The sequence below is a fragment of the Felis catus genome, chromosome E2 (genome assembly GCF_018350175.1).
Source record: "Felis catus isolate Fca126 chromosome E2, F.catus_Fca126_mat1.0, whole genome shotgun sequence".
Classification (NCBI taxonomy): domain Eukaryota; kingdom Metazoa; phylum Chordata; class Mammalia; order Carnivora; family Felidae; genus Felis; species Felis catus.
This window is the reverse complement of record NC_058382.1, coordinates 14,464,004-14,489,553: the sequence shown is the minus strand read 5'-3', so window position 1 is coordinate 14,489,553 and position 25,550 is coordinate 14,464,004. Positions and strand designations below refer to the sequence as shown.

The window sequence follows — 25,550 nt, the reverse complement described above, 5'->3', positions numbered from 1 at the left end:
ATCATCTGCTGGGGACAAAGTGGTGATCAAGACAGATGGGACCATTGTCCACCTGTGGATTATATTCTAGTGATGGAGAAAGGCAATAAACACAAATAATGGATAACTTCAGATATCGAGAAGTATGTTGAAGGAAGTAAGAGAGGGTAATAGCATTGAGACTGGGATGGAGAAGGAGAGCTTCTGTAGCTGGTCAGAAAAGGCCTTACTGTAGAAGGAGTACTGGAACTGAGACCTGGAGGGTGAGAGGAGTCAATGCATGCAATCTGGGCAAAGAGCCCTGTAGCAGCGGGAATAGCCAATGTGAAGTCCCAAGGCGGGAACAAGCTTGGCCTGCTGTACAAAGAGCAGAAAGGCCAGTGTGGCCAATCATTAGCATGGCTAATGAGGGAAGGAATTACAGGAAGTGGGGCTGGAGGCCACCAGGATTCAGATCACACAAAGCCTTGTAGGCCAAGGAAGGCAGGTGGCTTGAGTTTGGAATGCTGCTCTGGGAAGCCACCGTAGAGTTCTACCCCTGATCTGATTCACATTTCTAGAGCATCTGTCTGCCATATAGAGAACTGTTTCTTGACAGAGGGGCAAGGAAAGGTCAAGGGTAGGTGTCTGTTAACCTGAATTATGGATCAGGCAGATGACCAGAGAAAAGGAATAATTGGTCCTGATTACCCTAAAGAGAGAACTCAAGCCTCCCTGCTTCCAGCAGGGCTGAGTCTTGGACCATCTCCGTGTGTTGGTGGGAGGACACAGACCATCCACTGAGGGAGGTGTGCATGGATCATGGCTGTATCTCTCCCCTGAATCCAGAGAACCCCAGTGGATGTCTCTGCAATCAACAAACAGGTCATGGAAATAGGGACGTGCTCCTCTAGGGACTTTAGTGTGGCCTGACATCCATGCTTGGGTCGGGGTCTCTGTCACGTGGGCCATGAATGATTAGACCATAAGTAGGCATCAGCTCTGTTTGGCCAAACAGATCCTCTCTCAGAAATTTGAAATTGGTGTCGTGAGAGCTATGGAGTTTGGTAAATGCAAGGCAGCTCTAAGTGAGAGGAAGTCAAGGGGCAGAAGGGAGGGGGCAACGGGGCTGGAGCAGACTCCTGGAGGCAGACAATGACAGGCCTGAGGGGGTCCCGAAGAGCAAGATGAAGGGCAGGTGAGGGAAGGATCAGTGGCCCAGTTTTGTCAGAGTCCAGAGCAAGTTCCCACTGAGCACCTGGAAACCATCTTGGTCCCTTGTAGCCACGGTTACCACCAGCATCTTGTTCTCATCAAAGTCGTTGGAAACAGAGCCTGGTGCTGATGGGTTCAAAGCTGGTGGGATCCCAGGCACTGTCTGAATTACTTAAATAAATGATTTCACCTTCTTAGGCCCTTGTTTAGCCTCTGTGTTAAATGTCGATAATAGCAGTCCCTGTCTTGTGGGTATGTTGTGGGGAACCACAGAGAATGAAATGGATTTGGTGAACAGCAAGTCTAAAAGACAGAGGCATAAATCCAGATAATACTGCCAGGGCACCTGGATCCAGCCACTCCTGAGGCTCTCTCCCTGGATTTTCTAGTTATGTGGGCTAGTAAATTCCTTTTTGCGCAAGGCAATCTGAATTCATTTTCTGTTACTTGCGACCAATAGAGTTTCAATGAACACTATTATCAAAACTACTAATTCGCTTGAGCGTGTTTTTGCTCCTTGAGAACTCAGCCAGAACAGAGGGGCTAGGTTTGAAATACCGAGACCAACACAAATTCAGAGACTAAACTGCGGAGATCTGGACAAAGAAAATGCAAGACAGATGGGCAGCCAGGACTGTGGGGACACTGCAACAGGAAGAACAAAAACCCAGGGGAGACAGTCCCCCGCCCCCTCATGCCCCGGCTTACCCACACGCCCTTCTTTGGGCTCACAGTCACGAGCCCATCCTGGAAGAAGATGTGAGCCTGGCCCACAGCTTCAACTCCGCCACGGCAAGTCTGGACATCAGCGACCACACGGTACCAGGGGATGGTTTTCTGTAGTCCCGGGCAGCGGTAAGACATGTCATAGATGCCAGGGGAGGTGGCTGCTCTGCGGAGCCCATCAAAGGTGGTGAGGTTGGAACCCAGCAAGAGGGAACAGAGACCTTGGGGGACCCAGCAGTCCCGGGCCTCAGCCTGGACTTCACATATGCGGCCTGGCGGGCAGCTGGCTGCCTGGCACATCAGGCCAGTGCTTGAGGAGCAGGAACAGCGCTTGCTGCAGTCTGAGCTCAGCAGTGAGGAGTTCACCTGTGCACAGAGAGAGGGGCCAAGTTACCGCGGTGTGATGGATCAGAACCTCCAACACAATCCTCCAGCCCTCTGGACCTACACAGAATGATTTTGCAGCAACTTCCTTTAAGAGATGAAATTTACGGGGTGCCTGGGTGGCTCAGTCAGTTAAATGTCTGACTTCAGCCCAGGTCACGATCTCACAGTTCGTGAGTTCAAGCCCCACGTCGGGCTCTGTGCTGACAGCTCAGAGCCTGGACCCTGCTTCAGATTCTGGGTCTCCCTCTCTCTCTCTGCCCCTCTCCCACTCATGCTCTCTTTCTCTCTCTCACTCAAAAAAAAAAAACATTAAAAAAAAAGACAAGAGATGAAATTTACTTCCCCTTCCCCCACGAATCTGGGCTCACCTTACAACTATACTTTGGTTACTATAATGCAGCAGAAGCAATGCTTGTACCAAATTCAAGCTTGCACCTCAGGGACCTTACAGCTTTCTCTCTCTCTTTCTTGGAACCCTGCCCAGCCACCATAGGAATAAGCATGGGCTAGTCTGCTGGAGGATGAGACCCCATGGAAGAGAGACAATGATCCCAGCTGATGCCACTGTACTCCAGCTGGCTCTCAGCTGACCCACCTTCTCTATGTTCACTACCTGATGACCTCATCAGATTTCATAAAAACCAAAAGCAACGTCTGTTCCTCATTTGGACTCTGGCGCAGGGGAGCAGGTAGTCGTTGTAGAGGACATTATGAGGACAACCAGTAAAGTTCAAATACAACCTTTTAGAGTATTGAATCAGTGTTCATTTCCTGATTTGGAAGTTAATCTCATCATAACCCTGTAAATGAACTTCCGTCTTGGGGAGTGCATGCTAAAGTACTTAGGGGCGAAGGGACACTGGGTCAGCATCATACTCTCAAATGCTTCAGAAGAAATGTGCGTATAAACTTACACAGAGAGGTTGCAAAAGCAAACGTGTCAAAAGGTCAACAAGAAACTTAAACGACAGGTATCTGGGAGTGCTTTGTACGATTCTTGCAAGTTTTCTTAAGTTTGGATTCTTTAAAAATAAAAGTCTGGGTGGCTCAGTCGTTAAGCATCTGACTTTGGCTCAGGTCATGATCTCACAGTTCATGAGTTCGAGTCTCACATCGGGTGAGCTTGTGCCCCACTTCAGTTGAGCTTGAGCCCTGCTTTGGGTAAAACATGAGCCCTGGGTGAGCCAGGCTTTCTCTCTCTCTCTCTCTCTCTCTCTCCAACTCTCTGCCCCTCCTGGGATTCTCCCTTCTCTCTCTCTCCATCCCTTGCTCACTTGCACACTCTCTCAAATAAATTAATTAAATAAATAAATAAATAAATAAATAAATAAATAAATGTCTGAAAACATTAAAAGAACAGATGTAACAAAAGAGATAAATACCATCTCTCTACGGATGGCTCCCCAGCCCAGACTTCTCTGGTGAATGCCAGACTCACGAATCCAGGAAACCTGGCACAGGCAGAGCTGTCAGGGCTGGGATGGGGGAAGCACAGGGGTAACCCAGCCTAGGGGATCAGGGAGGGCTTCCTGGAAGCAGTGAGACTTGGAGGAAGGAGAAGTTTGGCATGTCCTTCCCCAGAAGGCTTGAACTTCCAGGCCTTCTAGCCTATCTTACTGCCATTAATAAAATGGGGATGAGGGAGTATGGAATGTGGTCATTCATCTTTCCTTTATTTGGTAAATAGGCTTGTGAGGGGGCAGGGTGCCTGGTAGTTCAGAAGGTGGGTCCAGGCTGCTGGGGTGTCAATCCCAGCACCCCTGCTTGCTAACGGACAGCCTTGGGCTGACTTCTCTTTGTTGCGATAGTGCCTGGTGCATAAGATCATTAAATGAATTCGGGGCGCCTGGGGGGCTCAGTTGGTTAAGCGTCTGATTTCGGCTCAGGTCATGATCTCACGGTTTGTGGGTTTGAGCCCCGCATCGGGCTCTGTGCTGTGAGCGCAGAGCCTGCTTCGGATCCTCTGCCCAACCCCCCCACTGCCTCTGCCCTTCCCCTGCTTGTGCTTGCTCTCTCTGTTCTCAAAAATAAATATTAAAAAAAAAAGGATCATTCAATGAATTAATATCTGTTACAAACTTGGCGCACAGCAAGAGCTCAGAAAACATCAAGCACAAAAATTAATCAAATTTTCAACTTCTACATGAAACAATTGCCAGCCTCACTACCTGCTGCACCATGTGTATGTTGCTGGCATTTGTACCCTATGATGAAGGTGAAGGCTGAGGCCCAGTGCCCGGCAGGGACCTTTCAGGCACAATGACACCGGATCCTCAGATACCCATGGTGCATGGATGATGATTAACCCCGTGTTCTAGATGAAGAAAGGCTCAGATGACGGGACTGTAGGAGGCGGGGTAACAGCCCCCAAATATAACAGGTCTCAATTCCTGGGACCAGTCAATGTTACCTTACGTGAAAAAAGGGGTGTTTGCAGATGTGAGAAATTAAGGATCTTGAGATGGATAGACTGCCTTGGGTTACCTGGGTGGGCCTTAAATGCAATCACATGTATCCTTATAAGAGGGAGGTTTTGTGACACACACAAGGAGGAGGGGAAATGGGACACAGAGGCAGAAATTGGGGTCAGGTGGCCACGAGACAAGAAATGCCTGCAGCCACCAAAAATGGGGGGAGGAAAGGAGTGGATTCTCTCCTGGGGCCTCTGGAGTGAGTGCTGTCCTGCCCGCACCTCGATTTTGCCCCAGTGACCCTGATTTCTGACGCTGGCCTCCAGAACTGTGAGAGAGAAAATTTCCCTGGTTTGAAGCCACCAAGGTTGCTTGCGGTCCTTTGTCTCAGCAGCCTCAGGAAACTAAGACACTTTACCAGCATTGAGTCACCCCACTGGGAAATGGAGGTGGCTCCTCTGTCCCCATCCTTGAGGGGGTCGTCAGAGAAGCTCTGAGTCTCCCTCGGGCTCCTCTACCCTCCCTGCCCACCTCCAGCCCGGGCTCACCGGCAAGTAGTGGCCATCGTGGGTGCAGCCGCAGTCCTGCACGGGGACGCAGGTGCCCTGCGAGAGCAGGAAGCGGTCGTCACACTCGCAGCCCTCAAAGCAGCGGCTGGTGCAGCCCGTGAGGCCGGAGAGAGCGGCACAGGAGCCCTGGCAGGAGCGCGTGCAGGTGGAGTAGTGGCTGTGGGCAGGGCACTGGAGCGCTGCGGAGGGAGGAGAGAGGGCAGGGTCAGGCCTGTGGGTGTCGGGCCCTGCCCTTGGCATCCCACATACCGGATCTGGGCTGGCATGCTGGGGACACCAGCTATGAAGACAGTCTCATGCCCTGCCCCATGGAGCTCATATCCCAGTGCAGTGTGTGATCAGGGCTGCAGGGGGAGGCGTGGACAGAAAGGTCAGGGCCCGGATGAGGCCAAAACAGGGAGTAGTGAGGACTCCCCTGGGCTCTGCCTGAGCAATCGATGGATGGTGCGGCTGTCCGGAGATGCAGACTTGGGGTCAGAGAATCGGAGGGTCAGGTTTGGGGTGAGATGCTGATGTCATATGGGAACACAGCAGGTGTGAGGGACCCGAAAGACACCCAGGGGAAAGTGTCCAGGAAGCCACTGGACCCCCGAGGCTGGCAGTCAGGAGAGAGGTCAGGGCCGAAGACAGTGTCCCCTGTCAGCACTGAGGACAAATCTAAGGCCACAGGGGTGGATGACGGCCCCCGATATGGGTGCTGTCCTGCGGAGAATGAAGGAGACACAGCCCTGCCCTGGGAGTTTGAAGGAAATGTACCCCCATCCTGGGGGGCCCAGGTGAGTCACAGACTCAGGCTGCATTATGTGAGCTACTGGTCTGTCTGACCACCCCTCCCAGGGCCCCACAGAAAGGGTTCAGGATGAGTCCTGAGAAAGAGCTCTGTCTGTGGTTTCAGGAGCGTGGGCCCCTGCAGGGAGCCTGAGAAAGAGTCAGCGGGGCAGGAGGGGAGCAGACAGGGAGTGCTGTGGGAGAAGCTGGGGGCGGGGGGTGTGGGAGGGACGTGCTTCAAGAGGGAGGCACTGCTCCTGAGAGGCAGACAGGACAGGAGCAGGTCAGGAGGAGTCCCTGAGCCTGGTCTGGAGTCTTCCGAGGGGCCCCCCTGGACACTTACGGCAGAAGCTGTCTGTCCTCCAGGGTTTCACGGCCCCACCGGACGCCTGGCAGTCCGCCATGTAAGCGGCCAGGCTGCGGCAGAGGAAGGTGGTGTCGCCTTTGTGGACACACAGGTCGTACACGCACTGGCGGAAGTACTCAGTGGGGTTCAGCACCGCGTGGCAGCCCGCGAAAGGGCCCTGGGGGTCCCGGACCCGACCGCAGGCCTGGATGTTCTCATAGGGCGCCGTCTCCTCCGCTGAGCACACGGGGCAGCCGCCCGGCCCACAGCCCTCGCCACAGCCCTGGGAGGAGCTGGGCGCCCGCCACCCGGCTCCAAAGGCGTCCACGCTGGGGGCCACGGCGCCACTGGGCAGGACAAAGTCGTCGCTCCAGTTGCCGTTGAAGTTCCCACAGAGGCCACAGAGCCGGCCATGGAAGGGGCTGGGGATAGATATGAGGACATGGGCATCGCCGTCAAAGAGAAGCCGCAGTCCCTTGGTTGTCTGCAGAACCATGTTCCGGCCCTCGGCGGTCACCCGCACACGACCTACAGCCACAGGCAGGGCCACAGCCTCGCCATCCACGGTGACCTGGGTGGAAAGGCCACGGAGGGGTCAGGGACTCACAGTACCACAGGTGAGACAGACCCCTCAGACTTCTGGCGTGGAGCTATGTCCCTCTCAGGCCCTTTGGGGTTGTACCATGTCCTTGGACTGCCCAAGGGTGGGACTGTGTCACCTTCAGACCTCCAGATCTGTGTCACCCTTAGTCCCCTTGGACTGGGGTCATATCTCCCTCAAGCCCTCAGGGTGGGCCCTGCCCCACTCAGAACCTGCCTCCCCGCCCCCCCCCCAGAGTGGGGCCACGTCCCCTTCAGACCCCCAGGGTAAGGCCACGTCCGCTTACTTACCCTCGGCCCCCGTGCCAGTACCACCACCTGGCCAGCCACAGTAACCACCAGCTGTTGGGGATCTCCAGCCGCGTTCTTCTCAAGCACAATGACAAAGTCCTCGTCCCCAGGCTGTGGGCGGCAGACTTGGGCCAAGATGTAGGAGCAGGAGCCGTGCAGGTCATAGACACGCCCATCAAGGGTGACATAGTGGGTGCCCCCGTTGGCCAGGCAGCGGCCACAGCCTGTAGGGTGACAGGCCTGGACACCGTCCTCCACTCGGCACTCCTCGTAGGGTCCGCAGGCCGCGCCCTGCTGGCAAGTGACTTGGCCACCCGGCCCGCACTCGCAGCGCCGCTCACACTCAGGGCCTGGGTAGAAGGACTCGCCCAGAGGGTAGTAGCGTCCCTCGTGGAGGCATCCGCACTGGCCCACAGGCACACAGGTGTCACCGCTGAGCACGAAGCCGGCATCACAGACGCAGCCCTCCCGGCAGGTGTGCACGCAGCCATCGGGCACAGAGAGGCTTGGGCAGCTCACGGGGCAGGAGTCACCGCAGAGCTTGTAGTGGCTGTGGGGAGGGCACTGGAGGGCTGTTGGTACAAAAGGGGAATGAGCCGGGAGGGCAGAGGGAGGGGCGGGGGGGGGGGAGGGTGACAGAGTGGGAGAACCGGCCCAGGGGAATCTGCATGTTCTGCCTGAGAACATTTCATGAACGAATCCATCCAGGGATCTGAGCAGAGTGTCCGATCCAGTACATCTAACTGGGGGATTCGGTGTGGGGACGTGGAGACCAACTCTCTCTGACCACGTCGTGGGTCGGCCCGATCAAAAATTTCTATAGATGAAGTGAATTTGACCACCTACATCTGACCAAGATATGCGGGATTGGAACCAAACGTGTGGGTATCTTGGGGGGTGGCTCTGACCGGGCTACGGGACCAAATGTATCCCGTATCTCTGGTGTGAATACACCTGACTGTGGATGGCTGGCCTGGAGCCTCTGATGGAGTGTCTCAGAGGAAAAGGTTGGTGTCAGTGCGACTCTGACCACGTATATCTGATTGGGTGAAGCTGACAGGATAAATCTGACCAAATGTGCCTGAGGGGGGAATTGCCCTGGACTCTCTGACCGTGAGCCTGTGGATATCTACCTGGGGCTCTGTCAGGGTCACGATTCTACCTGGGAGTATCTGCCCGAGTGTCTCTAACCGGAAGGGTCCCTGGCTGAGGTTATCAGACCAATTCTATCTGACCTTGTGGATTTCAGTGTTTGAAACAGTGTAGGTGCATCTGACCAGGTGTAACTCTCTAGGTCTCTCTGACGAAGGGCACCTCGCTGAATAGCTGTGACAGGGTCAACCACCCCAGTCTATCTGACTAGGATATCTGAGCACATGAATCCCAGAGAGGATCCAGCACCTAGGGTTTCTGACCAGGTGTGCCTGAGTGTCTGCCATTGCAGTATGTGACCTGGTGCATTTCCCTGGGTAAATGCCACGGTGTACTTTTGATAGGACCCACGGAGGAGAAGACTCTTGTCTAAGAGCCGTGTGAAGAGGGCAGGCGGGAAGACGCCCACTGTGTGGACCACGCATGGATCAGTACTCACGACAGAAATCCGGCCGCCTCCACTCGCCGAGCGTGGCCCCCGCGGCCTGGCAGGCTGCCACGTAGGCCTCCACGGCAGGGCAGAGGCCTCCCGGATGGCCCTGGGCTTGGCAGGCATCCAGCAAGCAGGCCTTGAAGTAGTGCTCCGGTGGCAAGAGGCGGTGGCAGGGCGCCAACGGGCCGTCGGGGGCCGAGATCACGCCGCAAGCGTCCGGGCCGCCGAAGGGCTCCTGCTGCTCGGGCGTGCACTGGGGCGGGCACGGCCCGGGCACGCACTCCCCGCAGCCCTCGGCGCCGCCCACCTGCCAGCCTGCGGGGTTCCCGCCCACAGCCTGCAGGTCGTCGGCTGGGTCCCGGTTGTAGTTCCCGCACAGGCCACAAAGGGCGCCCGCGTACGCCGCCGGCACGCGCAGGCGCACGAAGCTGTTCCCGTCGAAAGCCAGAGAGAGCCCGGTGGCGGCGGTCACTACCACGTCGGCGCCACTCACGTAAGCGCGCAGGCGCGAGTCCAGCTGGTAGGGCAGTGCTACGAGCTCGCCGTCCACCTGTGGGTACCGGGTAGGGGTGGGGGTCGTGAACGGCGCGGGCACAGGTTCGAATTTTGACTCCACTACCTACGGGGGGTGGGGAATGGGGTGGAACCCTGAGCATGTGATCTACACTGTGTGATAATAAGGATGGGAGGAGGAGGAGGAGGAGCCTCTATAGACACGATGCCACTGCCTCCTCACAGGACCCTCTGAGGCAGGTAGTATTATTAGACCCATTTTATAGTGGAATAAACTAAGGTTAAACTAAGAGAATAAACTAATTTTATTAGTTTAAATGGGGAAGACCTGCTGCTCCAAGGCCTATACTCTGAACCCCCTCCCCCCATCACGTCCCACTAACCTGTGAAAGGTAATCAGGGGAATGGCAGACCCCTAACTGTCCCAGACAACCCCAGGGCTCGTCTCTGGCCCCAGACCCCTCACCTGCAGCTGTCGGGGCCAGCGGGCACTGAGGGTCAGTCTGTGGTTGTACATGTGCAGGGTGACGCTGCGAGTGTAGCTGACGGCCTGGCTGCCCCGGTGCTCATTGACCACAGTGACCGTGAAGTTCTCGACACCCTTGGGTGGTGCAGAGCAAGGCGCACTCAGCAGGTACTCGCAGGTGCCCTGGAAGTCGAATCGGTGCCCATCCAGGGTGATGTAATGGGGGTCACCCCAGGCCTGACACTCAGCTGTGCTGACAGGGTGGCAGCCGTGCTGGCCAGAGGGCAGCAGGGCACATTCTTCACCCGGCCCACACTTGGCAGGCTTGCAGACCAATGAGCCACCCCCAGGCCCGCAGTGGCACCTCTGGGAGCAGGTGGCATCGGCCCAGAACTCACTGCCAGCTTCATGGTAGGTGCCGTTGGCCCAGCAGCCACAGCCACCGTCCAGGGGAACGCAACGGTCAGCACTCAACACGAAGCCCGGGTCACACTGGCAGCCTTCGGCACAGGGGCCCTCACATGGCGTTGGGGTCGTGGGGGGCGCGGGGGACGGGCAGCTGGCTGGGCAGGGTGGGCCACAGAGCTCGTAGTGGCTGTTCTCGGGGCAGGACATCTCTGTAGGAGTGGATGGAGGAGTGGGAGGGAGAGAAAGAGAGAAAATGCTGTCGGGGGTGGGGTCAGAGGAAGGGGAGGAGACAGAGGCAGAGAGAGACAAAGAGGGACAGACGGAGGGACTGAGAGAAACAGCAAGAGGCACCGACAGACAGAGAGAGGGACACAGAGGAAGACTCAAACGGAGACCAGGAGAGACGGCATGAGAAACGGAGAGACAGAGAGACAATCAAAGGGAGACACAGAGATAAGCGCCAAGAGACTGAGAGGCAAAAACAGAGAGAAACAGACACAAAGATCCAGAAAGACTGGGACCCCCTCCCCCCTCAGCTCCTGCTCTGCTCCCCCGGACACTCACCACAGCCGGCCTGCTCCCTCCAGTCCTTAATGACGATCCCGGCGGCCTGGCAGGCAGCAGCATAGGCGGCCAGGGCCTGGCAGAGGATGTCATGGGCCCCACCGCCTAGACAGACATCCAGAATGCAGCCCTTGAAGAAGCTGTCGGGAGCCACGTGGGCATGGCAGGCAGCAAAGGGGCCTCCCGTGCCAGGGGCCAGGGGCCCACAGAAGCCAGGGCCCTTGTACTCCTCCAGCTGGTCCCCAGAGCACGTTGGACAGGACCCCTGACACTCATCCCAGCACAGCGGGTCCCAGCCTGGAGCTCGCCAGCTGCCGCCCCAGACCGGTATGGAGGGGGCCACGGTGCCATTCGGGAAGACCCGGTCGTTGCTGGGGTTGCGGTCCATGTTCCCGCAGAGCCCACACACGGCGCCGTGATAGCTACTAGGCAGCGTCACCTCCACTCGCCAGTCCCAGTCATAGGTGACCCGAAGCCCGAAGTCGGCTGCCAGCACCGCTTTCGACGCGCCCTGGGTCACTGAGAGCCGCCCTTCGGCCACAGAGAGAGGCAGCGCTGTCAGCACACCGTTCACCTGGGGGTTGAGGTGGGGAAGGAGGCAAACAGAGCCCACTGGAGGCGGGGAGGCTCCAGCTCTGGCCCCTTGCCTCCCTCCCTCACGGCGCCGTGGCTGGGAGCTGCCAAGGCCTTCCTCACGAGCCACGGGTGTAGGTCACTTGACATTGTGGGCGTTGCTAAAACCCTGCTCTGCTTCTTTTTCTGGGTCTCCCTATCTCCATCTCCCTCCCTTCCTCTCTCTCTGTTGTCTCTCCCTCTCTCTACATCTACACCTATTTCTCTTTCTGGACCTCTCTTTCTCTGAGTTTCTCTCTTACTCTGTATCTCTCGTTCTCTCTGGGTCTCCCTTCCCTCTCTGTGTCTCTCTCACACGTGCACTGACTCTGCATCTCTGTGCGTGTACTCTTTCTCTTTTCTGTGCATCTCCCGAGTGTCTGGACATCTCTTCGACACACTCACCATCATTTATTGAGCGCCTACCCTGTTCCATACCTCTCTCTCTCCCTGTGAACTGCCATTGATCTCCAATTCCATTGCCATGGGCAAGAAAGGTGGCCTGTCTCCCCCCACCGCCTGCCCTCTCTCTCTCATCTCCTTGAATTTCACTCCACGTTGGAGGCTCTGGGCCTCCTCACAAACATTCATGGCCTCTCACCCGGGTCAGACCCTCAGCTGAGCACTTATCATGTGCCATTGGATCCCCCTGTCACAGGTGAGGAAACTGAGGACCACCAGGAAAAGTCACTTGCCCAACATCACACGGCTCATAGGGAGAGACTGGATTCAAGCCTAGGTCTCTAAAAAGGCTAACGCTGAAGTCCTACATCAAAACCCTCAGCAAAGGGCTAGACTCCTTTAATACCCCACAGAGAGGTGATGTTTGCGGTTGTTATTGTTGCTTTTTGCTGTCCTTTTGTTTCAGGCCTAGGTGAAGAGAGAGCCCTCAGCTCCTAACTGGCTGGCAGGACCCCTCTTCCCAGCTACGGGGCTCAAGAGACCATCCTGCAGGACTTACCCGGACTTTGCCGATCTCGCCTTTGTGGATGGAGATGTTGACGCTGAGGGCAGACACGGTGACGAGCCTCACAAAGGACACAGCAGGGTTGCCCCGGTTCTCATTCTTGGTGGTGACGGTGAAGGGGGTCAGGCCCTGGGCGCTGACCCCCGGGCAGCCGGCGGCCGCCAGCACATAGTCGCAGGTGCCCTGGAAGTCGAAGTCCCAGCCGTCGAAGGAGTGGTAGTGCGGATCGCCCCACAGCCAGCACGTGGCCTCGTAGGTGGGTACACACACACCCTGCCCATCCTTCTCCTGGCACGTCTCCTGTGGCCGACAGGTCACACCGTGACACGGGTCTGGAGACAGGGAGAGAGGAACTTGTGGGGCTGCCCAGCACAGGCCGGCTGCTCCCCAGCCTCAGCCCCGGTCTGCCCCAGGGATTCTGCCCTCGGGCTAAGGGCTCCTGCAGGTGAGGACAGACACCAGGGGCTTCCCATCTGAGACCAAGCCCTGGGGGTCCCCCATGTTTGAAATCCAGGCCCTGTGGTGGACTGTGTCTAAGACCCCATCAAAGGCTCCCACATCCAAGGCCAAGGCCCTGCAGTTTGCTGTCTGAGACCCACGCCCCGAGTACCTGACTGCCAAGGCCTAGACTCTAGGGTCCCTACATCAGAACCCAGCCCCAGGGGTCCCAGTATCTGTGATGCCAGCCCTCAGGGCATCCATGAGGGCATCCACAGCCCCAGAGTTTTCTATGTTCGAGACCTGGGTCCCTATTATCCTGTCCAGTGGCACCAAGGGTCTCAGTTCTGGAGGCCTCATTCTTTTATCTATTTATCTATTTTTATCTATTTATCTATTTATAAGGAGTTATTCTCTGTCCTTCACCCTAAGAAACCAGTCCGGGGGGGGGGGGCAGCTCTGTGACTTAGACTTAATCTGGGGGGGCCCCATGTCTGAGATTGTTTCCCTATAAATCCCGATCCTCTTCTGGGGGGGGGGGTCCTGTATCTAAGACCCCAGCCTTCGTGGGGTCTCTACCTGAGACCTCAGGACTATGCTTTCTGTCTCTGTCCCTGGGGGTCCCAATTTCCCCTACCTTGAAGGGGAGATGGTGTTAGAAGCCCTGAGCCTAATCCTGCATACCAGTGGTCAGTAAACTATGGCATAGCTAGCTGCCTGTTTTTATAAATACCAGAGGGTTTTATTGGAGCCTCACCCCCTCACTTACATAGCCTATGGCTGATTTCATGCCACAGTGGCAGAGTTGAGTAGTTATGACCGAGACTATAAGGCCTGCAAGTTCAAATATTTACCATCTGTCCCTTTAGGGGAAAAGTTTGCCTGTCCTTGCCTTATGCCAAGGGTCTCTGACATCTGCCCTAGGGAACCTAGCCCTGAGGGTCCCCAAAGCCTGCATTTTACCATAAGGTAGAACTCCACCTCCCAGCCTGGAGGGCCTGTGCCCCTAGCCCTGGGAATCCCAGCCCCGGGGTCCCCAGATTGGAGACCTCAATTCTTAGTCCTTTGTGCCACCCACTGTGAAAATCTAGGTTCACACCTCCCACTGCTCCAGAGTCCCCATCCTCTGTTCCCAGCCCCACGGGGCCCAGCCCCAGCCCAGCACCTTTGGTGACGCAGCTCAGGACACCTCCTGAGGGCTCGCACACCTGCCCTGGCTTGCAGCTGTGGGCCTGGCATTCCAGGCCTTTTCCGGCATGGCACACACACTGTTGCTGGCACCTGTCGATGAGGACCACCTGGTTCGGCTGTGAGGACAGAGGACACGGCCATCAGGGTGGGAGCTGAACTGGCATCTCCAGTGTCCCGGGGACAGAGGGTCCAGAGGACATCAAGGGAACATCTTTCAGCAGAGTGGCCCCTTGTCTGTGCAACTAGGGCACCACATGGCCTTGGGGTCCAATTCATTCATTCATTCACTCACTCACTCACTCACTCACTCACTCACTCACTCACTCGTTTTTCCAAAATATCCACTTAATGTCTGCTGTATGTGAGAAACGGTGTAACATGAATTAAGAGCAAAGGCCCTGGAGCAAATTGCCTGGGTCTGAAGCCTCATTCTGCTATTTCCAAATTGTATCACTGTGCAAATTTCTTAACCTTTTATGCCTCCGTTTCTTCATCTGTAAGCAGTCGATAATCATAGCACCTAACTATGGTAGTATGACTTGGTTAATAATACGTATAAGGTACAGGGGAAATGAAAAGGGAGTTCCTTTATTATTTTTTTTTTTTTTACTTTGAGAGAGAGAGAGTGTGTGAGCAGGGGAGTGGGGCAGAGGGAAAAAGAGAATCTCAAGCAGGCCGCATGCTCAGCATGGAGCCTGACGCAGGGCTGAATACCACAACCCTGAGATCCTGACCGGGGCTGAAATCAAGAGTCAGATGCTCAACCAACTGAGCCACGCTGGTGCCCTGGGAATTCCTTTAAATAATCCAGATTAGAGAGGAAACGGGGATAAGAGACAAAACAAGATCAGGAAAATGTGGTTATCGCTAAAGCTGAGTGAGGGGTACATGGAGATTTACACTGTTCTCTTAACGTTTGCATGTTTGAAAATTTTCCTAATAAGTAAAAAGTTCATATGTATGTGTAATGCACATATGCTGTGGATTTGGCACTGAAAGCAGTAACCGGCATGTAGGAAGCACCATCTACCTATTTGCTTTTATCATCACTATCATTTGTTTGAGGAGAGCAGCAGAGAGGGGCGCTGCCCTCACAGAGCTCGCGGTCTTCTGAGGGAGACAGACAGACAAACACATACACAGTCAAGTCAAAGAAAGAGTAACTGGGTGAGGGTTGGAGAGGGAAGCAGATGGAGTTACCTACTGTGTCACAGAGACAGTCTAGACCCGGGGAGCCAGGGGAGGGTTTAAAGTTGCAGGACCCATGGCTGTTTTGAGAAAGGTCTTCCCACTGCCATCAGGGAGGTGACCCAGAGGGAGCAAAAGTGAGGGCATGGAGGGAACATGTGGGAGATGACAAATGGGACCACGGTGGGGCCATGATGGGGGGAGGGGACAGGTGGGAGAGACATTCAGGAGGCCAAGTGGACAGGCTGTGGAGCGACGGCCGTGGGAGGGGGTCCAGCGTGAGGCCCTGGCCTCTGACCACAATGACCGGCTTCCTACCTCGTAGTAGATGCCGTTTTGGTAGCAGCCACATTGCTGGATGGGCACGCAGGCCTGGCCGTTACTGAGGAAGCCGGAGTCACATTGGCAGCCCTCGGCACAGCTCTCCGGGCACAGTGGGGAGGCGCTGAGTGCTGAGCAGCTCAGGGAGCAGGTATCTGCGCAGAGCTCATAATGGCTGTTGGGGGGGCACTTCATCGCTGCAAAGAGGGGGTGCTGGTCAGAGCTCCCTCCCAGGGGCTCTGAGGGAGGGGCTGCAGGGCCCAGTGTCCTGCCCCTTCTGTGCCTCAGTCTCCCCACCCTCTGCCCCTTGTTCTTCCCTTCTCTGCCCTCTACTTACGACAGAACGATTCGGTCCTCCAGGACTCAACGTGGCCTCCGGCCGCCTGGCAAGCACTCACGTAGGCATGGATGTTGCTGCAGAGAATGCTCTCGTTCCCACCGCCCAAGCAGAGGTCAAAGACGCAGTCTTGCAAGGGACCCTGGGGATCGACCAGCTTGTGGCAGGCGGCCAGCGGCCCAGTGGGGCTGGTGAGGAGCCCACAGAACTTCTCCTGCTGGTACTTCTCCTGCAGCTCAGGTCTACACTCCAGGTCCGAGTTACAGTCCCCGCCGGGCTTGCAGGTGGGTGGCGGCAGGCAGGGAGAGCCTGGCACCGCCTCCTCCCATGAGTTGCCGAACTCGGTGGGGTTGCCTGCCTGTGAGCCGTCTGGCTTCCGGAAGTCATCCTTGGGGTCACCATTGTAGTCCCCACACAGGCCACACAGCTGCCGGTGGTAGTTGCCTGGGATGGTGACCCGCACGTTGTATACGAGGTCGTAGGCCACACGCAGGCCAAAGTCGGTCTCGATCACAGCATCCGAGCCATGCTGGAAGGCACGGACCCGGCCCTGGGCCAGCGTCACGGGAAACCTCATGTCCACACCGTTCACCTGGGAGGCGGGATAGTCCACGCGTCAGGGGCACACTTTGAGAGGGCAGACCCTCGTCGAGCCCCTGCCTGACACTGGAGATCTGTGTGACCTCACCTCTCTGGGCCTTAGTTTCCATATTTGTAAAATGGGGAGCATGGTCGAGTCTTTGTAGTGGGTGGAGTGGTGGTCTCCAAAGGATATGCCCCCCCAGAAGCCCTGAATATGACCTCATTTGGAATAAGAGTCTTTGCAGATGTACTTAGGGTCATGATCTCAGGATCATCCTGGATTAGGGTGGGCCCTACGTCCAGTGACGAGTTTCCTTATATAATGATAAGAACCAGAAGAGGAGATAGAGAGGAGAGGCCACGTGGAGACAAAGACAGGGAAGGTGGCTGTGAGCCAAGGAGCACCTGGGACCTCCAGAAGCCGGAAGAGGCAAGGAAGGATCCTCCTCTAGAGCCTTGCCAATACCTTGAATTTGGACTTCGGGCCTCCACAACAGTGAGAAAACACATTCCCGTTGTTCTAAGCCACCATACTTGTGGTCACTTGTTACAGCAGCCACAGGGGAAGCTCGTACAGGTTTCGAAGGAGTAACATGCTCACCAGCTACCCCTAAATTCACCACTTACTGATCAAGAACGCAGCGATGGACTCCAGAGCCACTGGCCTGGGTTCCAACACAGCTCTGCCCTTTACTCTTTCTGTAACTTTGTGCAGGTGAGGACCCCTCGCTGGGTTTCTGCTTCCTTATCTACAGAGTGGGGTCCAGAGGGTTGCTGTGGGGATTAGATAAATTGATATTTGTACTTCACAAATTCTGGCACAGAATGGGTGTTCTGGGAGCATCTGCTACTGTGACGAGCTACGGTCGGAAGATTTTATTTTGACAAGTAAGTGGGTGCTAAGGCTTTTTGCTTTAAGCAGCAGTGGGTGGAACATTAGGCTAATGGGAAATGAACATCAGACCCCTGAGCCAAGAACCAGTGGCTTTAACTGAAGGCTGCTGGGCGCCAACAAAACCTCATAAATCCACCCCTGATTAACACGCTTGCTCATCCTTCCTTAATGCAGACATGATGAGCATTGGATTCTTTTGGAAGTATAAGGAACCAGAGAAGAAGGCAGAAGACACAATCCTGTCTGAGGCTCCTAAAAACATAGTCACCTGCCATACTTCCCAAGCAGGGACAGGGAGCAGTTAAGGACAAGTGACCTATTCTGTAAAGTGGGTATAATAATAGTTTCCACCTCAAGGAGAAGCTGGGGGATTCAGTGAGATGCAAATAACACCAACCACTCATGTGTATTCACAGCCAACTATATGTCAGGTGCTATCCTAGGAGCCTGTGCTACCTCAGGGACTCGATTAAAGCATCTAACGCACGGCCAGTGCCTACGGGCACCTGAAAAAGTCAGCTATTTTTCAGCATCCTCATTGTCCATACTGCATGAGCACAAGGGTCATGTGCCTGCCTTTTAGTGAGATCTCTGGGGCGGCGGGGCGGGGGCGGGGGGGCAGCATGGAATCCCTCCAGCTTCCATAGGAGACCAAGTGCTTCTCAGTCAGAGAAGTACCATGGTGTGCCCAAGGTCCAGCGTGCAGTCTCCTGGCATGCCGTCCTGGATTCAAGTTGTGTCTTTGCTGGTAGACTTTGGGCCAATGATGGGACCTCCCTTCTAAAGAATAAAGCAAATCATGGTACTTCTGGCAGCAAGGATGAAATGACACCATGGATGTGAAGTGTTCAGCGGCCAACAAAGTCAAGGATCAGCTGAGTAAAAACCGTAGCTACTGTTATTGTTGTGGTTGGCAAGGGGTGAGGGGGTCACCCCCAGATTGTCCTGTGTCCTTGAACCTTTCCCATCCCTGAACTTGCCCAGCCTCTGATTGCATCATGTCGCTGGCCAGGATACCAGGGAGGTGGCTAGGGCAGGAACAGAGAAGGTGCAGGGGAAGGGAAGAGGGGGTGGGAGAGATGTTCAGAGGGGACAGTCAGAGGCAGGGAGAGGAGAGACTAAGCAACAGACAGAGGGGGAAACAGAGCCACGTGGGAGCAGGTCCCAGGTCCCCAAAGCCTCCTCGCTCCTTGGCTCCCCATTCAGGGCTCTGACCGGCACCTCCTCTCCTCGGGAACCCTGTGCCTTCCACATCCACTCCCAGATGTGAGCACCGCCCCTGGACCAAGTGCTGCCCATGTCCCACCCACCCAGCGCCCTCTACCCCAGGACCCCTCCCCTTCATGATCCGCCCCTGCTCTCACCGTGACCTTCCACTGATTTTGCTCCAGCCGTAGGGTGAAGTTAGCCACCTGGACAGTGATCACCCTGGTCACGCTGACTCTCCCATTGCCCCAGGCCACATTCTCCTGCAGGACGGCAAACGACTCCAGGCCCGGCCGGGTCCCGCAGGTCCGAGCCAGCGCGTACACGCAGGTGCCCATGAAGTCGAAGCGGCGGCCGTCGAAGGTAGTGTAATGGGGGTCTCCCGATGCTTGGCAGGTGGCAGAGCCCACGGCCACACAGCCCAGAACGCCACCGGACGGCTGGCAGGCCTCATGCGGGCCACAGGTGGAGGGCTCACAGGTCACCAGGCCGCCCTCCTGGCAGCGGCACAGGGAATCACACCCCGGGCCGGGGTGGAAGGTCTGGCCTGGCGGGTGGTAGGCGCCCTGGTATATGCAGCCACACGAGGGCAGGGGCACGCAGGACTCACCACTGAGTGCGAAGCCCTCATCACACACACAGCCTTCGTGGCAGTCGGAGCCGCAGCCCCCAGGCACTGGGAGGTCTCCACAGGACAGCGGGCAGCCACGGGAACATGCCTCGTAGTGGCTGTGGGGCGGGCAGCTCAGAGCTGTGGGGAGAGCAGCCGTGAGTATCCAGGGTCCCTGCTCCCTGGTGACGCACACGCAGGCACACGCATGCTCCCGCACTCACACGTAAGCCGACCAGCTGCAAGGAACCCTCTGTATAATCTATGATATGATCTTCCTGGGGGGGGCAGATGATATCACAAGTAACCTGGTCCTGATAAATAAGATTCAACTCCAAATTAACTGTGGTTTGTGGTTATCTGTAATGTCTTCAATGACATATTTTAAACACATACGTGCAGGTACAGTGTGTGTTTAATCTATGCAATGTACTCGTGAATGCAGTGGTTTTGACTTCTTCCTTCTCTAGTAGAGATATAGTAGTAGCAAATTAAAATATTTGGCCCGTGTTGTGAAGAGAAAAAGAATAATAATTCCTAGTCCTATCTCCAAACTCCAGTCACTCCAAATTATAAGACAGGTGGTTTCCTTGAAACAAAATGAAAAAAACTAAAACTGAGCCAAATAAAGCCTCTGTGTTGATATGATAGTCACTTGTGGCCATTTAAGTGTAATTTAATTAAAATTTAAAAAATAGAAGATTGGGGCAACTGGGTGGCTCAGTAAGTTGAGTGTCCTACTCTTGATTTCGGCTCAGGTCATGATCCCAGGGTGGTGGAATTGACCCCGGCATCGGGATCTCCCTGTCTGTCTGTCTGTCTGTCTCTCTCTCTCCCAAGCTTGTGCACGAGCTCTCTCTCTCTCTCTAAAATTAAAAACAAAACAAAACAAAACAAAACATTCAGTTCCTTGGTCACACTAGCCCCAGTTCAAGTGCTCAATACATGACTGGTGGCAACCATACAGGACAGCTCAGGGACAGAACACTTCCATCATCACCAAAGTTCTATTGGACAGCACTGTTCTAGATCTCATAACCAGCTTATAAGAGAATCAGGGAATAGAGGGACAAGTTAAATAACACTACAAAGAAGCAACTAGCCAAATTCAGAAAATAGGAAATTCTGCAGGACAAATGACTTTTTTTCCCCCAATAGATAAATGGTACAAACAAAATGGATAGAGGGACAGATATATGATAAAGCAAGTACAGTAAAATGGTCGACTATAGAATCTAGCTGGTAAGTGTATGAGTATTCACTGTAAAATTCTTTCAATCTTCCTATACATTTGAAAAACTTCATAATAATATGTAGGCAGAAAATGGAAAAGAGCTATTATAGGATACAAATGATTTAAGAAAGGGGCGCTTGGGTGGCTCAGGTCATGAGTGTCTGACTTTGGTTCAGGTATGATCTCATGGGTTCAAGGCCCACATTGGGCTCTGGCCCCCAAACCCCACTCATGCTCGCTCTCTCTCTCTCTCTCTCTCTCTCTCAAAAATAAACATTAGAAAAAAAAAATTTTTTTAATCACGTAAGAAAAACCAACCCAATGCAGTGTGTAGATTTGATCTGGATCCAGATTCAAATAAACTGAAAAAAAAAAAAAAACCCACACTTTTTTTGTTTTTATTTAGACAATTGGGGAAATTTGAACCTAGGCTGAATTTTAGATGATGTTAAGGAATTAGTGTTATTTTCATTACTGGTAATAACGGCATTGTGGCATGTTTCTTAAAAAGTGCTATCTGTTGCAGATGTTTACTGAAGTATTTATGGGAAAATTCATATGTCTAGAATTTGCTTTAAAATATTTCAGCAAGTGGTGCCTGGCTGGCTCAGTTGGTAGAGCATAGGGCTCTTGGTCTCAGTGTTTTAAGTTTGAACTCCACACTGAGTGTAGAGATTGCTTAAAAATAAAATCTTAGAATTTTTTTTAAATCTTCCAATCCATGAACATGTGATGTCTTTCCATTTATTAAAAAATAAAATCTTAGAATTTTTAAAATACAAAAATAAAAATAAATAAGATATTTCAGCAAAATAAAAAAATAAAGGGAACTATTGGGTGGAAAGCTGAATCCATCTCACTAAGAGATGCCTTTCCAATACATTCTGTTTTTTATGTTTAATATTTTTATGTTTTAATATATTTATATAGACATTAATATATTAGTGTTTTATACGTTTTATTAGTTGTGTACTAATGATATTTGCAATGATAACTCATTCTATCTTTTTTTTTAACACAGAGTCTGATGGTCTTAAGAATTTCTAAAAATAATGAAATGTCGTTCACATGTATATATGTTTGTGGCAGAGAAGTATGATGGGGATTGGGACAGACTGATGACAGCCACCCCTTCTTCTTGGCTTGGCCATGGTGCTGGTTTTGGCCAATGGGATAACAGCAAATGTGACGCCAAGCAGAGGCCTGAAGTGTGCTTGCCTACTGGGGCTTGTCCACTCTCACTGTTCTTTGGAACACTGAGACCACTGTGTGAAGAAGTCTGTGCTAGCTGGCTGGAAGATAAAACCAAGTGGAGCAGGGGTAAGCCGTCCTGGATGAGGTCCCCCAAACCAACCAGCCTAACAACTGCCAGCTGTGTAAAATCAGGCCATTGTAGACCCTCCAGCCCCCATAGAACTGTCAGTAGGACTGCAGTGATAAACTATGCTGGCCCAGATTAGGAGAATAGCCCAGCCCACAGACTCATGAGAAATAATAAATATTTGTTGTAATCCACTTTTAGCTTTGGGGATGTTTGTTACACAGCAAAAACTAACCCATGCAACGATTTAAAAAGAGACTTTCTGGAGCACCTGGGTGGCTCAGTTAAGCATCTGACTTTGGCTCAGGTCATGATCTCACGGTTTGTGGGTTCAGGTCCCACATCAGGCTCTGTGCTGACAGCTCAGAGCCTGGAGCCTGCTTTGGATTCTGGGTCTCCCTCTCTCTGCCCTTCCCTTACTCTCACTCTTTCTCTCTCTCTCTCCCTCAAAAGTAACATTAAAAAAAAAATAAAAAGAGACTTTCTGGGGCACCTGAGTGGCTCAGTTGGTTAAGCATCCAACTCTTGATTTCGGCTTAGGTTAGGATCTCATGGTTCATGAGATTGAGCCCCATGTCAGACTCTATGCTGACAGCCCTAAGCCTGCTTGGGACTCTCTCTCTCTCTCTCTCTCTCTCTCTCTCTTTCTCTACCCACCCCCCACTCATGCACATGCACACACTCTCTCTCAAAATTAATACGACATTTTTTTTTTAAAAGAGACTTCCATGCATGTAAGTATATTACATTAGGTATATTCTGCTGGAACTAAAAACCATTAGATGGTCACTTTGGGAGAGCAAGAATTTTTTTTCCTGTTTTCTTCCCCATTATATCTTCAGTACCTGGAATATAGTAGGTGTTCAACAAATATTTGTTGAATGAATGAATGAATGAATGAATGAATATAAGTTGAAGGAGAAAAAGAAAGGATGTAACATTCATGTATTTATCATGTGTATTTCAACAGATGATGTGATGTGTACCATCCAGGCAGATATTGTAAATGAGTGAAGTAGGCCAGATGGTGACCAAGAAAAACTGGAGAGGGGACCAGAACCAGGCTTCTTCTAAAGGCAGCATTACTACTCATCTCTGAATGACAGCTGCCATATGGGAATTAGATGCAGGGCTACCAGATATTTTTGGTCATCTTACAAATATTTACTGCAACTGTGCCTTTCTAGCTGTACGTGATCCTGGGCATGTAACTAACTCTTTCTAAGCCTCTATTTCCTCATCTGTTAAATGCGTATCACCACAGTCCCCACCTCATAATACTTTTGTCAGAGTTACGTGAATTAATGATACTTACAGATCATCCTATCTATAGGTATCCTAGAGACCCCCCCAATACTCTTTACAAGGCTGAGCCCCCCCAGTTGTCACTCCTGGTACTCACGGCAAAGTTCCTCACTCCTCCAGGGGTGCACGGTGGCCCCGGCAGCCTGGCATGCAGCAGCATAGGTGGCCAGTGCATCACACAATGGCCCAGACTGGCCTGGCAGCAGGCAGCGGTCATAGACGCAGTCACGCACAGTGCCCTGTGGATCCAGCTTGCTGTGGCACTCCCGGAAGGGCCCCTCAGGGTCGGCAAGGATCCCACACTCCTTCTTGCTCTGCAGCTGCTGGGCCACTAGGGAGTCCAGCTTGGGACAGTCACCCGGCTCGGTTGCCCCACAGCCTGGCCTCGTCTCCTCCTGCCAGCTGTTCCCGAAGGCCAGCACGTTGGCAGCTTGGCCTCCACCGCGCAGGGCCAGATCATCACCTGGGTTCCCGTTGAAGTTCCCGCAGAGCCCGCAAAGGGCCCCAGCATAGCTGCCGGGAACCTTGGCAATCACACGGTTGTTCCAGTTGTAGGTGACAGTCAGGCCAAAGTCTGTGCGTACAACGGCATCTTGGCCCTGGCGGAACACCTGCACCTGGCCATCTGCGGCCTGGAAGGGCAAGTACTGAAGGACGCCATCCACCTGGGTGGAGATGAAGGAGGTCCACGGGGTCAGGGTATTCATGGTTCTGTGTCCCACCCTTCACTTCACTTCACTTGGCTCCAAATACTCTCAACTCCTTGCTGTTCTCTTGAGCACGTTCTGCTTCGTTCCACCTCAGGGCCCTTGCACTTGCTATCCCTCTGGTCTGGCACACCATCTACCTCTCTTCAACCTTCAACTATCGGCTCAAATCCAAATCCCTAACCCACGGCCTTCAAGAGCCTACAGGATCTGTCTCCTCATTACCTCCCTGATCTTCCTGCCTCCTACTCCCTCCCTCCGTCCTGCTCAGTATGTTCCAGACACACTGGCTTTCTTGCCATTCCTCCACTTGTCTCAATTTGGTCCAACTTCAGGGTCTTTTCGCTTGGCCGAGAACATCACTGACCACTTCTCTCCTGGCTGCGTGTCCTGCAGCCTTCAGGACGGCGCAAATCCAAGCCCCTTCCCTACAAGGTCTCGTTTAACCTTGGCTCTGTCCACCTTTGTACCCGCATCACCTACCACATTGCGCACTCAGCCTCTTTGCTGTCTTCCTGAACACATCAAGCACGCTGTCACCGCATGGCCTTCGCACTTGCCTCCTCCTAGATACCCCCCCAGTACTCTTTCCTTGGCCAATGCTACTTCATCTGTTAGGTGTTAGCTTTGATCCAAATCCCTTATGGTGGCTTAAAAGGCCCCAGGTGACCTGAGCCTCACTACTCTCCAATCTCTTCTCCAGTACTTCCCTGTTCCCCACGCCTGCGACGACAGCCACAAAGCCATTTTGATCTCCTGAAGTCAGCAAGCTCAGCCCAGCTTCAGGGCCTTTGCTGTACCTTCTCCTTGCGACGTTCCTACCCTCTTCCCCGTCCCCATTCTCCGCCTGGTTGCCTCCCCATCACCCTTTACGTCTTGGCTTAAAACAGAACCCCTCTCCCACCAGGCCCTGCTTGTTCCCACTTTTCTGACCTCATCTCCTACCACCCTCGCTGCCCTGTCTCTCCAGCCTCGCTCTCCGGTGCAGCCACACTGGCTCCACACTGTTCTCCTGAGTCTTCAAAATCTGTCCAGCCTCAACCTTTGCACCTGCTGCTCCCTCCTCCTCGGAACCACCACGCTTCACTCTTCCTTGTCCTTCAGGTTTTGTTTTAAATCAAGACTTCTATTGCAGCTGTCCCCTACATCATCCCCCTGCCCCCATTCCAGCCCCACGGACCTCCAGGCTGTTCCTCTACCCCTCTTGTTTGTTCCTGCCTCAGGGCCTTTGCACTCACTGTTCCTTCTACCTGGAGTACTCTTTCATCTACTTCTGTCCCTATCTGTTTCATCCCTTTCCTCAAGAGCAGCAGTAGGATGTAGTGGTTAAGAGTGTGGTCTCTGGAGCCAAACAGCCTGGTTACAAATTGTGGCTCTGTGACTTATTAGCTCTGTGACCTTGAATAGATGACTTAGCCTTTCCGTGCCTCAGTTTTCTCATCTAGCTATTTCACAGAGTTGTTGTAGAGATTCAATGAGTTACTATATGTCAAGCATTTAACACCTAGGGGTAATGTCATATATTAGCTATTATTATTCCAGACTCAGAGAGGTGGGAACATAAATAGCAATCATTTGTTTATCCAGAAGTTTCTCTATGCCAAACACTCAGCTTTATGAGCAAAACTTCCTTTAATGCAAGGCCGTTCTGAAGCTATGACTTAAGGCCTATAAAGGGTTTAGGGGTGGTGCCTGCCACATGGAAACTTCTTTCAGTTTTCCATCCATTTCCAATTCATCCTCCTCTCCAGGGCGCAGGCCACTGTCTAAAACTGTTCAATGATTATTCACTAGAGTTGTGAATCTTACAACCCCACCTCTCGACTTTT

General features: G+C 53.4%; 1 protein-coding gene and 1 long non-coding RNA gene across 2 annotated transcripts in view; one reads left to right on the top strand and one right to left on the bottom strand.

Annotated features, from left to right (window-relative positions):
* The window catches only part of LOC101090476 (Fc gamma binding protein), a 39,701-nt gene that overhangs the window by 1,707 nt on the left and 12,444 nt on the right, over nt 1-25,550 (bottom strand). Inside the window, exons 6-18 of the mRNA XM_023245830.2 lie at nt 23,112-23,679; nt 18,703-19,295; nt 15,862-16,453; nt 15,522-15,721; nt 13,990-14,131; nt 12,381-12,718; nt 10,808-11,381; nt 9,836-10,452; nt 8,863-9,406; nt 7,272-7,843; nt 6,378-6,951; nt 5,246-5,445; nt 1,882-2,265 (exon numbers count right to left, since the gene is read on the bottom strand). Coding sequence (XP_023101598.2) covers nt 1,882-2,265; nt 5,246-5,445; nt 6,378-6,951; nt 7,272-7,843; nt 8,863-9,406; nt 9,836-10,452; nt 10,808-11,381; nt 12,381-12,718; nt 13,990-14,131; nt 15,522-15,721; nt 15,862-16,453; nt 18,703-19,295; nt 23,112-23,679 — 5,898 coding nt within the window. The remainder of the gene's footprint in view (nt 1-1,881; nt 2,266-5,245; nt 5,446-6,377; nt 6,952-7,271; nt 7,844-8,862; nt 9,407-9,835; nt 10,453-10,807; nt 11,382-12,380; nt 12,719-13,989; nt 14,132-15,521; nt 15,722-15,861; nt 16,454-18,702; nt 19,296-23,111; nt 23,680-25,550) is intronic.
* Nucleotides 9,893-14,987, top strand: LOC109494801. Its single transcript, XR_002149865.2, has 2 exons — nt 9,893-10,003; nt 12,288-14,987. It is a non-coding gene; the product is annotated as an uncharacterized LOC109494801 (long non-coding RNA).